Source organism: Diabrotica undecimpunctata, chromosome 1 (assembly GCF_040954645.1).
Source record: "Diabrotica undecimpunctata isolate CICGRU chromosome 1, icDiaUnde3, whole genome shotgun sequence".
Classification (NCBI taxonomy): Eukaryota; Metazoa; Arthropoda; class Insecta; order Coleoptera; family Chrysomelidae; genus Diabrotica; species Diabrotica undecimpunctata.
In genome coordinates, this window is record NC_092803.1 from 108,873,461 (window position 1) to 108,889,467 (window position 16,007).

The 16,007-nt window shown below is 33.9% G+C and overlaps 1 protein-coding gene across 2 annotated transcripts in view; it reads left to right on the forward strand.

Annotated features, from left to right (window-relative positions):
- pps (protein partner of snf) overlaps positions 1 to 16,007 on the forward strand; it is an 87,086-nt gene that overhangs the window by 25,554 nt on the left and 45,525 nt on the right. For both annotated transcript variants that reach the window (XM_072546270.1, XM_072546278.1), the window contains exons 8-12: positions 3,426 to 3,641; positions 7,151 to 7,294; positions 9,330 to 9,749; positions 14,835 to 15,140; positions 15,203 to 15,347. In XM_072546270.1, coding sequence (XP_072402371.1) covers positions 3,426 to 3,641; positions 7,151 to 7,294; positions 9,330 to 9,749; positions 14,835 to 15,140; positions 15,203 to 15,347 — 1,231 coding nt within the window. The remainder of the gene's footprint in view (positions 1 to 3,425; positions 3,642 to 7,150; positions 7,295 to 9,329; positions 9,750 to 14,834; positions 15,141 to 15,202; positions 15,348 to 16,007) is intronic.

A 16,007-nucleotide genomic window follows, 5' to 3' on the forward strand; every position in this document is an offset into this window, starting at 1 on the left:
TCTTGTTGCGAAATTTACGTTTCTATTGCTTGTTGCAATTGCCGTATCATCTGCGTATAGGCTGAGCAGTGTTTTGTGATCACTGGGTGTGTCTGCTGTATATATGGTATATAGGTATGGAGATAACACCGCTCCCTGTGGTACACCTGCCTCCAAAGTTCCGACCTCGGACAGGGCAGGCCCTATCCAAACTCTGAATCTCCGGTTCGTCAGGTATGAGGCAAGGAGACATGTCATTGCCTCACTATATCCATATTGACTCATCTTATAAAGCAGGCCTTCATGCCAGACTCTGTCAAAGGCCTTACTGACGTCTAGGAAGGCTGCCGCAGTGTACATTTTCTCGTTGTATCCCTTAGTGATAAATTCGGTTAGTCTAAGTACTTGTAGTTCGCAGGAGTGTCTGGATCTAAAACCGAACTGTGATTCTGGGATCGTTCCAATTGTTTTTGACTCTGTTTGTAGTCTCTTTAGGATTATTCTTTCAGCTATCTTACTTAGTGATGATAGGAGACTTATTAATCGATAATTCTGTGAAAAGCTCTCGTTTTTCCCCGGTTTTTCTATCATTATAACTTCTGCTTCTTTCCACCTGTCTGGAAAGTATCTTAGTCTTAGTATACCGTTAACTATATTCGTGATATACACTATGATTTTGTTTGGTACATTTTTAGTTGCCCTGTTTGTGATTTTATCTGGCCCGGCTGCTTTCTTTGGATTTAGTACTTTGATTAGTTCTTTAATTTCTTCTGGACTTGTGTGTTCTAGGCCTATTATGCCTTTTCTTCTTCTTAAGCGTCTGGCGCTTCTTTCTACTTCCTCCGTGAAGTCTAGGTCTTCTGCCGGGTGAAAGTTTTTCATATTATTGGATTCGAGTGTATTTCGCATTACTTCAACTTTTTCTTGTTCGGTATATACCATTCCATTTTCTCTGTGTAGGCGCGGTATGGGTTTTTTATCCTTTCTGAGTATTTTTGATACTTTCCAGAATGCAGATTTATTCGGGTTTAATTCTTGGATATATTTGTCCCAATATTCACTTCTGTATTCGTTTAGCCTTCTTTTGACTTCTCTGTGTAGTTCATTAGCAATTCTTTTGTCTTCTTGATTTCTTGTTCTTTGTGCTCTTCTTCTTTTCCTATTCTTTTCTTTAATGAGATCTTTTAGCTCATTTGATATTTCTTGGAATCTTCCTTTTTGTGTTGTCTTCGATGGCATTTATTATTGTTTGTTCTAATCTTGTTATACTTTCTTCGAGTTCTTCTATGTTGTTAATTGTTGGGATTGCCCCGATGGTTTTGCTCAATACTCTTCTGAAGTTAGGCCAGTTTGTTTTCTTTATTTGATGGGGCTGCAGTGGATTTAGTTCCACTGCGCCTAGGGTCATGACGATTACGTTGTGCGTGGAATCGCCTTCATTTATTGATTTTATTTCGTATTGTTGCCCTATATTGTGTAGAATTGCTAAGTCTATGTGCGAGGGAAGTTCTCCATGGAAGCATGTTGTTTTTGTGTTGTTTTTGTGTTGTTTTTGTGTTGTTTTTGTTTTCGAGATAGGCACAGAGTCGTCTGCCGTTCGCATTTGTCCGTCTATCAAACCAGTTGGGCGTAGTTCAGCTTTAAGTGCTTCTATCATAGTATTAATGCCATACAAATCTTGTAGAGGAATTAACAATCTGCCTAATTCACGAATTTTATTTGAAACAGCACTTCTTATATGGGTCCTTTTATGCTTTCTTAAGTAATCTTCCGCATATTGGCATATTATTACATCTCCCTTTCCATTTAATGAAATTCGATCAGCCTGCATCGAATTAAAAATTTCAGATTTCAATCTTAATTTATCCAAAAATCTCTTTCGAGATTCTGTGAATGAAAGCATGGTTTGGCCTCCACTTGCATATTTAATTCCTGCTTTGTTTTCCTTATTATAATAACATTTTTTTGCATGTCGCTTCAGGGATTTTTGTTTATATAAACCTTTGCAGTATATACAGGGTAAGTAATCTGCTGTTACAGTATTAGAATTTGAAAAAGACGAAGGTCTCTGGACAGGTCTAATGGTATCGGCTGCATGCAAATATGAAAAATTCCCTTGCTTTCTTAGGAGATCTAACATATGCTTTCTAGCAATATCTCTTTTGGGTAACATGGTTATTTTTAAAACACTCTCCTCTTTAGGATGTTTTCTAAAAATATGCCTCGAAAAATTTGTTACGTCCAAACTGCAGTATAGGCAGCGGTCTCTCTTGTTCCACACCCTTCCTTTCCGCAGACTACATTCTACACTTTTGCCCTTCGAAGTGCTGACCTATTAAAAAAAGAAAATAAATCAGTCTACTAAAGTCAAGCGAATTATTTAAAACAAATCACAGTGAGAAATTCTTACTGATCAATATCTAAAAAATTACAACATTTAAAAAGCAACAGCATAGTTAATTTAAGACAGAACAAATTTATTGACAAATAAGTAAATAATAAATTTTTGTCAGTCGATTTACTCTACTATATGGAACGTATTTACTCTTGTGCAAAACTAATATTTTTATGTAAAAACACGATTAGAATGTTACAATTTTCTTATACAGATAAACTGTTAATTTTAAATAATTTCCCCTTTTTAATTTTGTACATAAATAATAAACAAAAATAGCTTTGAGAATAGAATTCAACAAATTCAATAAAACAGAGCATTTTAGTTATTCGGTTTATAAAGTTTATGTTGAATTATTTGATTATATACAGAAAAATTATAATCATTACTTACCTTTTGTTATCTTTGAATTTTGTTTCACTAATTCAACTAACCGCTGCCCTCGAGACATTATAAAATATAAAACACCGTAACCGCAAATTACTTTACTCCTTAAGTAGGAAATATGCAATACAAGACGAGCTCTGGTCGCTCGACTAATACCCTTTAGAGCTGGCAACAGTGTGGGATCTCGCGTTGATCGGAAAATATCTAAAATTTTGTATATAAGTCTTCCCCTTCCCTTTTCAGCTACGGATCTCGTTTCGCTTTTAATTTATCAGAAAAATTTAAGTTTAAAAATCTTTTCCCCTCTAAGTGTGCCATGATTGATATGTTAATTATAAATATAGTTAGGAACAATATACTCAAATAATTAATTTCCTATTGGTGGATCTCGGGTTGTCCTCGATTTAATCGGATCTCGCCTTGTTATGAAGACGTATATATATAATATATATATATATATATATATATATATATATATATATATATATATATATTATATATATATATATATATATATATATATATATATATATATATGACGAAATGCTGATATTTTAGGGAGATTTTTCCATTATGAATGTTTAAGTGTTATAATATTCTGTGTAAACTTTGTAAACAGAAATATTATAATATTGTTTTTAAATTTGTCGTCTCTATTTTAAAGGATCCTAAATTAAGAAGGCCGCAAGCAGCAGCGAGAAGAATCAGAAAAGCTTCCAGGAATTCAAGGACTTCTACAGAAAGTTCTGGTAGTACAGCAAAGAAAACAGAAACAGTGGCAAATGCTATTTCTTGTGTCGTTTGTCAAAAACCGGCTAGGTCTAATTCCGTTTATTGCAGTGAAGGATGTATTCTTGCTCACGCACAAGGAATCGAAACGGTAAGTTAATAATATAGTGTAAGCTTTGTTTATATTGAAAAATCAGTGAGAGGGTGATATGCATTATATTCATTTGTACCTTGAAATTAGAGTGAAGTCTTATAGATCTTTTAGATTTTATGCCTGCCTTTTAAATCATTATAACCTACAGAATGCCACAAAAATTGCTATTAGTATATATTTAGAGAAGCGATAGCAGGAACTAAAGGCGACCTTCTGGTCAATTGAATATTTATAATTTTTTTCGATAGTTAGCTGCCCTTCATATATTCTGCGCAGCATTCTCATCTTATTTTGAGATTATTCATAATCCACGTTTCAGCAACATACATGACAGTGATCTTACACTATTTTGTACATTTTTTCTTATCCCTTTTAGTCGCAAATATAGATCTTATTAATACTAATATATTATTTAAAGAGTCTGCGCATTTATTTCCTCTGACCAACCTTTTCCCAATTTCACAATCTTCCTCCACTTTATTACCTATCATGACCCCCAGATAAATGTAACTATGTACTTCTTTGAATTGTCCAGAGTATTCAAATTCCTTGTTCTCATTATTTTTTATAAGGGATGGGCTCTTGTTAATATATTTGCAAGTCGTGTTCCTTTGCTGTGTCAATTAGCTTATTAACAACCTGTTCGACAGGTTTCGTACGTTAAAGATATACACACACGTTAATTAAACTGAATATAAAAAAATACTTAACAATATATGTGGAGGGATGGAACATAGACTTTTCTCCAATTTCTTTTTGTATCTTTCTTTCAAAGACCGAAGTTATCATTAATGAAAATTCTTTCATCCTTTATTTGTCTCAGTTTATGTTTATTTTTATAAGATACGTTTTTTCTATTTTTATTGCTTGGTCTATTTTTACATTTTCTCTTACATGCTCTGAAGAAATGACTCGTCACGTTTTTAAAAGTTTTTTCATCATTTGTATATATTTTTATTATTGTTCTGAAGATGTTTTCTTCAGACATTTTAATATTGTTTACTATCCTTAATGGTAATTGTTCCGTTTCGCATCTATGTTTATTTCAAACTCATTTGTCATAATAATAATATATTCATTTTGTATCTGTATTCAAACATACGCGCCACTGACTAAAGCGCTTCATGGTTTTAGCCGTTGGAGGAGAAGCCGAGCTTTGGCGCGGCGCGAACAACGTCACTTCGCTCTGAACACCAGACAAAGTCAGTCGCTATTCTGTATCGTCGGCTTATTTACTGTAATTTGTATAAAGTACATAATAAAAATGTATCAAAACTCTTACAATTTTCTTCAGTAATTAACCAAAACTTTAGTTGAAAATACGTTTATTTTGACGTTTTCATTTTTACTTCAGAACTTCCACTTTAGTCCTGTCGTAACTATGTTTTCTTTTATTTTCTTATTGTCTAATTTTGATGTTTTTCTTTGTAATCTTGAGCTAGTTTTTCAGCTTATTTTTATTGTTTAACATCTCATTTTAAAAATCTATAATATCTAGACGGATCTGTTTAAGCTCTACAAGTATTGTTGGGGATCTAATCATTTACCTCTTGTATTTTGTTAGTAGGGGCGGCGCTAAGATTCAATCCACCCCAACAGTTTAGAGACTTACCCCTACCTATCCTTGCTTACCAGTAGTACCTAAATTTTGATGTTTTTCTTTGTAATCTTGAGCTAGTTTTTCAGCTTATTTTTATTGTTTAACATCTCATTTTAAAAATCTGTAATATCTAGACGGATCTGTTTAAGCTCTACAAGTATTGTTGGGGATCTAATCATTTACCTCTTGTATTTTGTTAGTAGGGGCGGCGCTAAGATTCAATCCACCCCAACAGTTTAGAGACTTACCCCTACCTATCCTTGCTTACCAATAGTACCTAAACTAATCTTGATGATGAATCATTCTCGTAGAACTTAAGAATTGATGTTTATGTAAAATTAACCTTTGTTATAACTGATTTTGTTATTAATGTTAGTATCTAAATTTTAAAACTTTATTTACCGCCTAAATATAATTAATTGAAATTATTTCGCGATTTAACACTTAGTATTTAAGTTTATTATAGCTGAAAAATAAAACAATTTTCTATATACATTTTCAACGATAAAACTAAAGCAATGATAATCAGCAACATTCCAATATAAACTACTGTTTCTGCATAAAGGGTAAAACTTTAGGGGGAGTTCAGAATTTCACATATTTGGGATGCAACTTGAACGAGAATTGGAATCACTCTAGAGAAATTTACTTTACAATTCTACATTTTAAAATACAATTTATGATTAAAATAAATCAGAACTTTCTACGACCAGAGTCCGAATTTACCAACCATTTCTGAGTTTGGACCGTGTCTTTTTGAGTGATCCGTATGTGGGTCCATTTCGCTACCCTTGTTAGCTTCTTGAGAACACGGAAACACTATTGTGTCACGGTAATTCAAGTACTTGATGGGACCATATGGGAAAAGTTAAACAGGGATTGGTTTAAATTTATATTTTAAACGAATAATGTAATTAAAATGGGTATACGGAAATTAACTTGGGCGGGGTTGTGCTAGCATTTTGCATACAGCGATTATCTAGAGAGTACAATCCAATATACCTTAAGCAATAATAACATCCCGCATGAAAGTATCAAATTGAACTATTAATCTAAAAATATAATAATTTATATTATCGTTAAACGAAATAGGGTCATTTCGCACTAAAAATCGGGGTGAACAAAACATTAAATTTAGGTACGAGCATATGAAAATTTTTAACTTTACGTCAACTGTTAGCAGTCAAGTATATTATTAAATTTTAAAAAGAAACCGTTATAGCTAATTCTTTTCAAAATTTACTTCCAATAGATCTTCCAAGTTTTACCAAACGAGGGATTTTTCATGGGTGAGACTGCCATTACTGGGTAAAAGAAAACATGCGTGCTATTAAAGATACACATTGTCGGCATGGGTTTAAACTCAATATGTGATGTGGCATTCTAAGGGAGCCAAAATTGAGTCGTTTGATGTTGTAAACTCTTGTTTATATATGAGATTATTGATAACAAATACAGGACCATTCCAGAATGAGATAACTAGAACTGTAACTAGTTATAGAAGAGTAATTATCAGGGCCATGTATTCTTCCTCCAAATTTAAATGGAGATTTTTTTGCAAAATACTTTTAGTTATATTTTGGATGATAGGCCACTGTATGTAAAAAGACAAAGTATATATGCTATATATATGCTCGTATAGCATAATATAAAATAATATTCGTTGTCCAAAATTATGCCGTTTTGCCGATTTTGATAATAATTTATAAATATACAGTAAAATGATTAGCAAAAAACGAAAAAAATAAACACATTTTGGTCCAAATATCGTGTTTCTAGTCTACGTCCAAATATTCACCCTGTATAATTTTAATTTTTCAAGAAATATGTATGTATTTTACTAAAAACTGCCCTTTTAATTATTTGACCTGAACAAGTTCTTATAATAATTTTAATCATTTTTAAGGTGCTAGTTTATGAGAGATCAACTGGTAAGATGGTAACTGGAAATAAAGTTCCGAGTGCCGCTAATCTGGATCAGTGGCTCAAAGAACATCCAGGATTCGAAGCTGTTAGGTCAGGAAACGTTAAAGAAGTCGTGACTCCAAAGGTAAGTTTTATTTTTGGTTTTTGTATTTCTCCTTACTGTTACTTATGTATTTAAATAAAATATTTATATATTAGTCTTTCCTTTTATTCCTATAAACCTATAATACTACTATAGGATTGCACTATAATAGAACAAGTGTCCTTGCAGCCGGTTTGAAACTAAATGATGAAATTAAAACACATTTCTATATCCGTAACTAATGACAGTCCATAACACAAAAACAATCAATCTTTGCGAACCGAACTTGCGATCGACGATGTGAAATAATTCGAAGTCGTGGAGTAAAATTTTATTGGTAGCTAATAAAATAAGTAATTTCAAACAATGACTTAACGCAACTTGAGTGCTACAGAAATTCAATTCGAACTACGAAATTATTTCAAAAGAATGTAGCAACTGATCCAATTCTACCGGAAGGTAAATAACCTCATAATTAAAGGATAGATGTGTATTATTATTAAAATAGGTAAACAATTATGTAGGTATATGGTACGTTAAAATTAATAACAACAATGTTGCAAAATATTTGTATTCTACAAGTGAGGGGAGAAATGTAATGGAAGGATGAATGTCATTAAAAAGGTGTAGAAATATTTTCAAAGTATAGAGTTGGTTACATCTAAAATGCAGAATAATGCCGTAGAAACTGTGGAAAATTGTGATACTTATTCAAAATTGCAATTCTAACAGTCATACAGTCGTGAATTTGAAGAAACTGTGCCGAAGTTTTGAGTAACAGTTTATCTGAAAAGCTACCGTACGTGGATCTGAAAACAGTTTTAAGAGAAGAGGCTTTAATTTTTGACTGTATAGTCTTCACATACAATACCCATTTTGTCATTTTGATGATGAAAATAAAGGAAAATCATAAAGGTAAGCATAGTCATATCACACTTTGTTTACAATAAATTTTGGAGAAATTCTCTTCGTTCGTTTGAAAACATATCTTTTCAGGAACCAATTTAGTTGTATCTAGAAACATTTCAGATTAATTATTGGTCTGTTTTTACCGTAAATAACTAATTATATCTGCTAAACTTGCTATATAAATAAAAAATATATCTAAACAATTTTTATACAATGTTTTACTAAACCACAATTGAATTGAAAATAATTGTTATTATATGTCGGAACTTGTTCCAGCATATTTTTCTTCGAGAGCATTCTGAATTTTACAACAGATGCACCACTCATTCTAAACTATGTTCACAGACAAGTGAAGTCTGCGTACGAAACGTTTTGACAAAGTTCTAGACATTAATTAAGAAATCAGGAATTGGGAGTCTAATTATACAAAGCTACACACAAAATATAGGACATGTAGATAATAAGAGAAAGACTGGTATTATCAAGCATCCCTTACAGAGGAGTAAAAATTAGATTACTACAAATATGTAAAGAAAAGACGAAGTATATGCCAGTCTTAAATAAATATAACGAATATTTTATAAAAATTAAACAGTAGATATTAAAAGAAGTAGAAAGAATTAAATACTTATTATTGTATTCGAGATTTGAGGCCTTCGCGCGGTTGACAATGAAAAACACTCCCTCCCTCTCATTATTTCACTCACACTGAGTACATTGCATTAAAATTGCGTTAAAATCTCATACGACAATGCACAAATTGGTTTTTCCAAACAACAATCTATTATTAGAAACTCGGAAAATTTATTGCAGTACACAAATTAGATCTAATCGATAATCATTAGAGGAAATGTGTCTAAAGAAAACTTTGATAAGTATATAACTAGTTTATTTGACCTGTAGTTATTTATAAACTCAAGGCGTGAGGTGCTATCTATTGTGTAACAGTTACGACATGAAATTTATACTTCTATATAGATAAAAAGTCATAATAATTTAATACACAAATAAATTCGCAGAAAAAACTAAAATGAATGTATGTGGGTATCATAACATATAGGACTTTGTTTTCTCGTCGTGATTGTTGATCTCTACATTTTTGGCATTTATCATATCTCGTTCGTTAAATTTCTTTGATGCAATTAATAAGAATATAATTTTCTTTCAGGCTGGAAACTTGGCACAAACAAAACTCAAACTAGTGAAAAATACAACAGATCATGGAGTGTCCCTAGCCGTCCAGAAAAAGGGGGTAAATGTGGGGGTTATTAAGCATTCTCCGAAACAACAGCAGTTACACCAACAAGTGAAGTCTGCACTCAAAGCCTCTCTTCTAGGATCAAAGCCATCTCCCAACAAAACACCGCCACCCATCAAGGAGTCCCCTAAACCGAAGTTCGTAAAACCAGAACTCTTGAAAAGTCCTCCAGTAACACCGAACAAGCCGAAATTAGTTCAGACTACTTTGGTCAAAACTCCCCAAACAAGTTCCGAGAAGAAACCGAAAACGCCGGTTAGCGTAAAGGAAAGGGAACGAAGTTCGAGTATTACTGGGAAAGAAAAAACTAAAACTCCCAGGCAAAGAAAGGTAATACAAAATAGCTTAATGTGTACAATATTTGTTATATGTTAGTGTTTATAGTTGCGAATCAGTTGAAGATGAAGACTTCACACACACACACGCAGTGATCAACCCTGCACATAGGAACATGTGTATACCAATGTAAGAATGGGATCCACATGTCCGAAGATCAAACCGGTCACACTTCGCTAGTCGAAGTGGTACCTATCTGACCCCCAGGTTTTTCCACCACCCCTCCTCATCGTGTGACTTACGTGAGGAGGCTTATGATCTGAAATTTACTTAAGATGCCCTGGGTAATAGGACATCCTCGGTTTTTAGTGAATGTGGTTATGCCACCTAACTGTAGGAGTAGCCACATCTAGGCTATTCTCCCTAGGAGATGAAGACTTATCTACGTCAGGAATACAGAGATACAAAATATATTGTATTCAAACGCTTGATTTATATATACACTTGCGAACAAAAAAAAATAGATTCACCTGGTGAATTGTGTTTTATTCTCAGCAATTTTACTTTGTGTTCATTTACATTAAAACAACTTATATAAAAAAGCATTTTTCTGTTGTGCGACTTTCAGAAATACCTGAAACTTGCTAACGCGTTGTAGAATTATCCACTTTTTATAGAATATATGAAGTTGTCGGGAATCTTACCAGTTATTTATTAAAAGTTGACCTCTGAGTACACACGCCGATTTGTAGTAGATAAATATTTTATTTTTGCATACAATGGGACAGATTCATGGAGACTTGAGCTGCAGACTCTGTAGCAGAGGATCTGAAACAGTCAACCATATCGTATTTATTAGATCGCAAACCGCAAAACCTTTTCGGAGACTACCGAGTGACTCCAAAAACATATGGTACCGATCCTCTAGAGCTGTATAAGCTGGCACAATGTTAGAGTCCTGAAACGACTACATAAAAAATATAACAGTATAGAAAACTGAAACGAAACATTTATTTAGATGAGACCTAATTTGATACTCATGACACCGTGAAAAAAAGCTTATCGACCATCCAGCACCGACACTTTTGCAGTTTTAGATCCGTCTCTGAACTAAGTATAACCCTGCAGTCTGGGTCGCGTGTTTCCTCTGTCCCATCCTCTGGTGAGCAAAGGTCCTTTTGGAAAGGTACTTTAAGCCTATATCTAGGTACCGCATGGTGAGAAATCATCAAATCGGTATCCTTGATTGCATTATGATTTTACTATGTCAAGATCTAACCGTTACGTTTGTGAAGACCTCAGATAGTAAATAACAATCGGAGACAGAATTCGTTTTTAAAACGTTTATTTCTATCTAAATAGACAGCATAAAAATCATTTCGTTATTCCTATTTTATAAAAATTCTATATGTACAAGTTCAGCTTTAAAAGGATGGTGTAACGATATTTGGCCCGTGAATAATAAGTCAACGATGGGGAATTAATCAGGAGTTACATTCATTTCTCAGCGGGAAATCAATGTCTACGGGAAGGAATGTCTGATTCAACCCATCACACGGTATGAGAAGTTCGGTAGCTACATTCAGCGCACCGATAGGAGGAGGAATTATCACTTTCGTTCAACTAACCAAAACGATAGAATTCAGCGCACCTGCTCCAGTAAGTAGTTAGATATTCTTCGTTCAACATAGAAAGAATGCCGCCAGTGGCGGTATAAAATCATGTTTTGTTAAATACATGGACGTACTCTAAACGATAAGAGTATATTATCGTCACACGTTGCTTAGGTTTTCTCGCAGTCGATTCTAGGCTCCCCTTTATAACTATGTATAAAGGAGGGATGTACAGTAGGGACTCCATAACTGCTGTTTTTATGCCCCTCATAGCCCCTGTGATTCCAGGACAAGCAAGTCTTTGCACCTTGCGTAGTTTTAGGATGGTACTTTTTTGCTGTATCTTTGGCCACCATACCACTGATGCATATATAATGGTTGGTTTTACCATCATGTTATAAATCCAATATAACACGTCTGATTTAAATCCCAAATTTTTCCATAAGTGCGTCTTGCTACCAATAACATAGTTACCGATCTATTGGTTATTCGTTCTATCTGCTGATTCCATGTAAGCCTCATGAATACTTATCTGAGGGTCCTTTGAGACAACTTTGTCGAGTCTTGGCATTTCTATAGTCTGTTCCATCTCCTCACAATGCCTTCTCCACGATTCTCTTTTTGCTCTTCTCAGCTCCTTATTATATTCAGTCTGAGCGTTGCGATAATAGCCCCACTCACATGATCTTTTGGCGAAATTAAAATTTCGTCCAACTTCTCTCCTTTTATTTGCAGCGTTGTCATTCGATCTGCGTACTTTTCTATTGGAATTCCTCATTATCTCCGTACAATTGTCTTCGATTACTGAAATGACAACTCTTGAAATTATCCGGTGGCCATTGTATGTCCAGTGTGATTTATCGTTCCTTTAATCTTGCCTAAACAATATTCCAGGTCTATTTGATATGCTTCCTAGTTTGTCTTACGAGGGTTTCGATAAGTTTCCTTGATATGCTCATTGTCTAATATTTCAAAACAGACGTGTCGATGTTTTAAACAAGAAGACATCTCATCTGACAAATGCCATTTTTTAGAGTTCCAGTCATGTGGGTCGTGCCCACTGATATATCAATTATCTCCTTTCGTTGTGAAGTCACAAAAGTTAGTTCGATTCATGCATTTAGTATGTCAAATCATATTCCATAACAAGCTGTATTAATGACTTACCTCTTTCATTGGTATCTGTACTGCCCCAGGTCACATAGTGTGCATTCGCATTAATTGCAGTTCACTTTTCCTGCAGTCTTTCACCAGCTGTTCCAACTCCCTTGGTGGTGGTTGTTCAGGATCATCATATGAGAGATATGTTAATCCGAAAATTCTCTGAGAATCCCTGGAATAAAGATTCATTAACGGCAGTGTTTTGATATGTCGTTTGACTATTATACAGGTCCTCGAGGCTTCGGTACATCGGCTATATATAAGCCCTCCACCAATGCCCAATAGACCTTATTTTACCTTTGTAAACCTTGTAAACATCTTGTGTAAAAGCTAAATCGAACCTTGTCGATATTGTTCTGACCGAAATATGTACCGACTATATTACATGTCTATTAGATGCGAAGAGTATCTTCTTAATATGGTATACGCCATTTTGAGCAAAGGCAACTCCTTTGCGTATATTTGTGTTGGTATCATTAAGTGTACACTGATATGCGGGACCTACAGTTTAACGTCGACTCCGAAGGACTAAGTGTAGAGCAGCTGCACTAGACAGATTACGATTTTGTGGTTTGTCATGGCCTTACAAACGGCGGCGGCGACCTAAGCTATACCTTTTGATTTTTGTACTCGGGATCGAGCCCTCCTCATTCGGCACCAAAGGCGGATACACTCACTTCTAATTTACCTGGACTACAAAATCATCATTTTGGCTTTACAACCCTGTGTGTAAAATACGCCGAGCACGTATTTCCATATTTCTCATATCTTCATCTATGTTATCTAGGAATCTTGTTCTGTTCTGAAGCTATTTTCTTGTGACATTTTAAAGTAATTACTATTTAAATGGGAATAAGCCACAATTGTGGCTTATTCCCATTTAAATAGTAATTAATCTTGTTCTGGGTCTTCTTCTTTGACCAATAGGTCTATCAAGGAGCGTTTTTCTAGCTGGGTCGGTTTGCTCCATCCGCATTACATGGCCTACCCACCTCAGACGTCCTATCTTAATGTGTTTTACGATATCTGGTTCCTGGTATATTCTATAAAGTTCGAAGTTGTGTCGTCTTCTCCAAACACCATTTTTATTTACCGCTCCATAGATTCGCTTTAGTATTTTCTTTCTAAACATCCTAACATGTTTTCATTTCTTTTTGTTAAAGTCCAGGTTTCTGAACCATATGTTAGGACTGGGCGTATTATTGTTTTGTAGAGTTTTACTTTTGTATTTCTTGATATAACTGTAGATTTAAAAAGGAGATTAAGCCCAAAATAGCATCTTTTAGCCGTGCAAATTCTGCGGTAGTGTCATTTTCAGTATTGACGAGCGTTCCCAGGTATACAAATTCGTTAACTGCTTCGATTACGTCGTTTTCTATAACAAGTGGCCGTAGTATTTGTGGTTGCGTACCTATTTTCATGTATTTCGTTTTATTGGTGTTTATTATTAAACCCATTTTTGTAGCCGTTTTCTTTAGTGCTACGTACACCTCTCGTGCTGCGTTTTTCGTTCTCCCAACAATATTGATATCATCAGCATATGCTAGGATTTGCACAGATTTGTTATATATTAAACCGGTAGTTGTGATTTGTGACGTACGTATTACTTTTTCCAGAGCTAGATTGAATAGTATACAGGAGAGTGGGTCTCCCTGACGTAGCCCGTTATTTGTTTTAAAAGGTTCAGAGGAGTTCCCCTGGATTCGTACTCGTGCATTCAACTTTTTCAAGGATTAGTTTGGTTAGACTTACCAACTGATTTGGTACTTCTAGGTCTATCATTGCTCTAAACAATTCTCTTTTATTTACAGAGTCGTAGGCTCTTGCAGTCTTGTAGGCTTTTGTAGTCGTGGACCACAAAACATAATTCTAATATGCATCAAACTTTTCGTGATACTTATTTGAAAGTTTGTGCGAATTACTATTTCTTTTAAAATATTATTAGTAATAAATAGGTTCCAACACTCAGCAGCTGTTTTGGCTTTTTATTCAACAGGTCTCACGTCTTACCTTTCTCTTGCAATATTTTCCGACCTAATACGTACAATAGACCTATTTGGTATTGTGAACCATTTCTTTTCATTTTTTCGCATTACCAACGCTATCAGTCATTCAGCTCCTGCTCTATCTCACTTTCAAATATCTTGATGGCTACGCCAGAAGAACTGGCTTTAGCTTTTTCTAAAAGACGTAACAATCTGCGTTGGTTATCTTGTTGCTTTGGACTCTCATTGATCTACCAGCGGTTACATTATTAGGTTTAAATAAATTGATGATGTGTTTAGCAATTAATGAAGTTTGTTTCGTCATTGATATCTCATTGTAGTTTAGATTCCAATGAAAATCATATTTCTATTATTTTTAGGATAGCACAAAAGACAGGGAAGAAACAACTCCTCAAAAACCTCAGGAAAATATAAGAGAAAACGTCCAAAAAACCGTATTTGAACAACTGACGAACCGTTTGAAAGGTGTTAATGACCTAAAATTATCCGAAGAAGAAGTCAAATCAATATCGGTGGAGATCGAATCTCAGCTGTACAAATGTTTTGGAGATACAGGTCAGAAATATAGAAACAAATATAGGAGTTTAATTTTCAATATAAAAGATGTTAAAAATCAAACTTTGTGGAGACGAATATGCGAGAAAAACATAACTCCGTATGAATTGGTAAGATTTAAGATTATTTTCTCTGATTTCTAACTTGATATAACGTTTCTGATCTATTTTAGGTTAGGTTGTCAACGGATGATATGGCCAATCAAGAATTAGCACAGTGGAGAGAAAAGGAAGCCAAACATCAATTGGATATGATTAAAAAATCTGAGTTGGAGTTGCTAAATTGTAATCGACAGTATGTACTCAAGACACACAAAGGTACACATAAGTATACTTATAATACTACTTTTGATTTAAAAACTTTGATTTTGATTTCGTTTCCTCCCTATGTTCAACCTTCTGATTTCGTGTGGATCCATCTTTTCCAAATTATTATATATCTAAATATATAAAGTTACACGCATGTTGATACATATGCTATCATTTGATGATAAACTAGGCGCAAAACAAATCGAGACACAAATATTTTTGCTCACACTTAAGTCACCTACTAGAGCATGCATTGAAATTCTTCTAGTCATATATTGACATAAAAGTGAGGTTAAATTTTTTCTGTCGATGTTACGTTAGGTTTCGCATTTTTTCCATCTAATTTGATTTTTATATTCCTATTTTTTTGTAAATTTATATATATATATATATATATATATATATATATATATATATATATATATATATATATATATATTGTAATGACATTAAAGTCATCATCCTATCTTTTTCTTTTTTTTGTCGTTTCTTCATTCATTAATAACGAGTCAACTGGTTACGAATTTTTGACAATTTTGCAAAGTTGGCATCTTTGGTAACTCAAGTTTTTTCTTGGTGGAATGCAAATTTTAACTAAGAAATTTTTTGATTAAGCAAAAGTTACATAAGATTTTACTTTACGTTGGTGGAACCGGACGTAATTCTCCA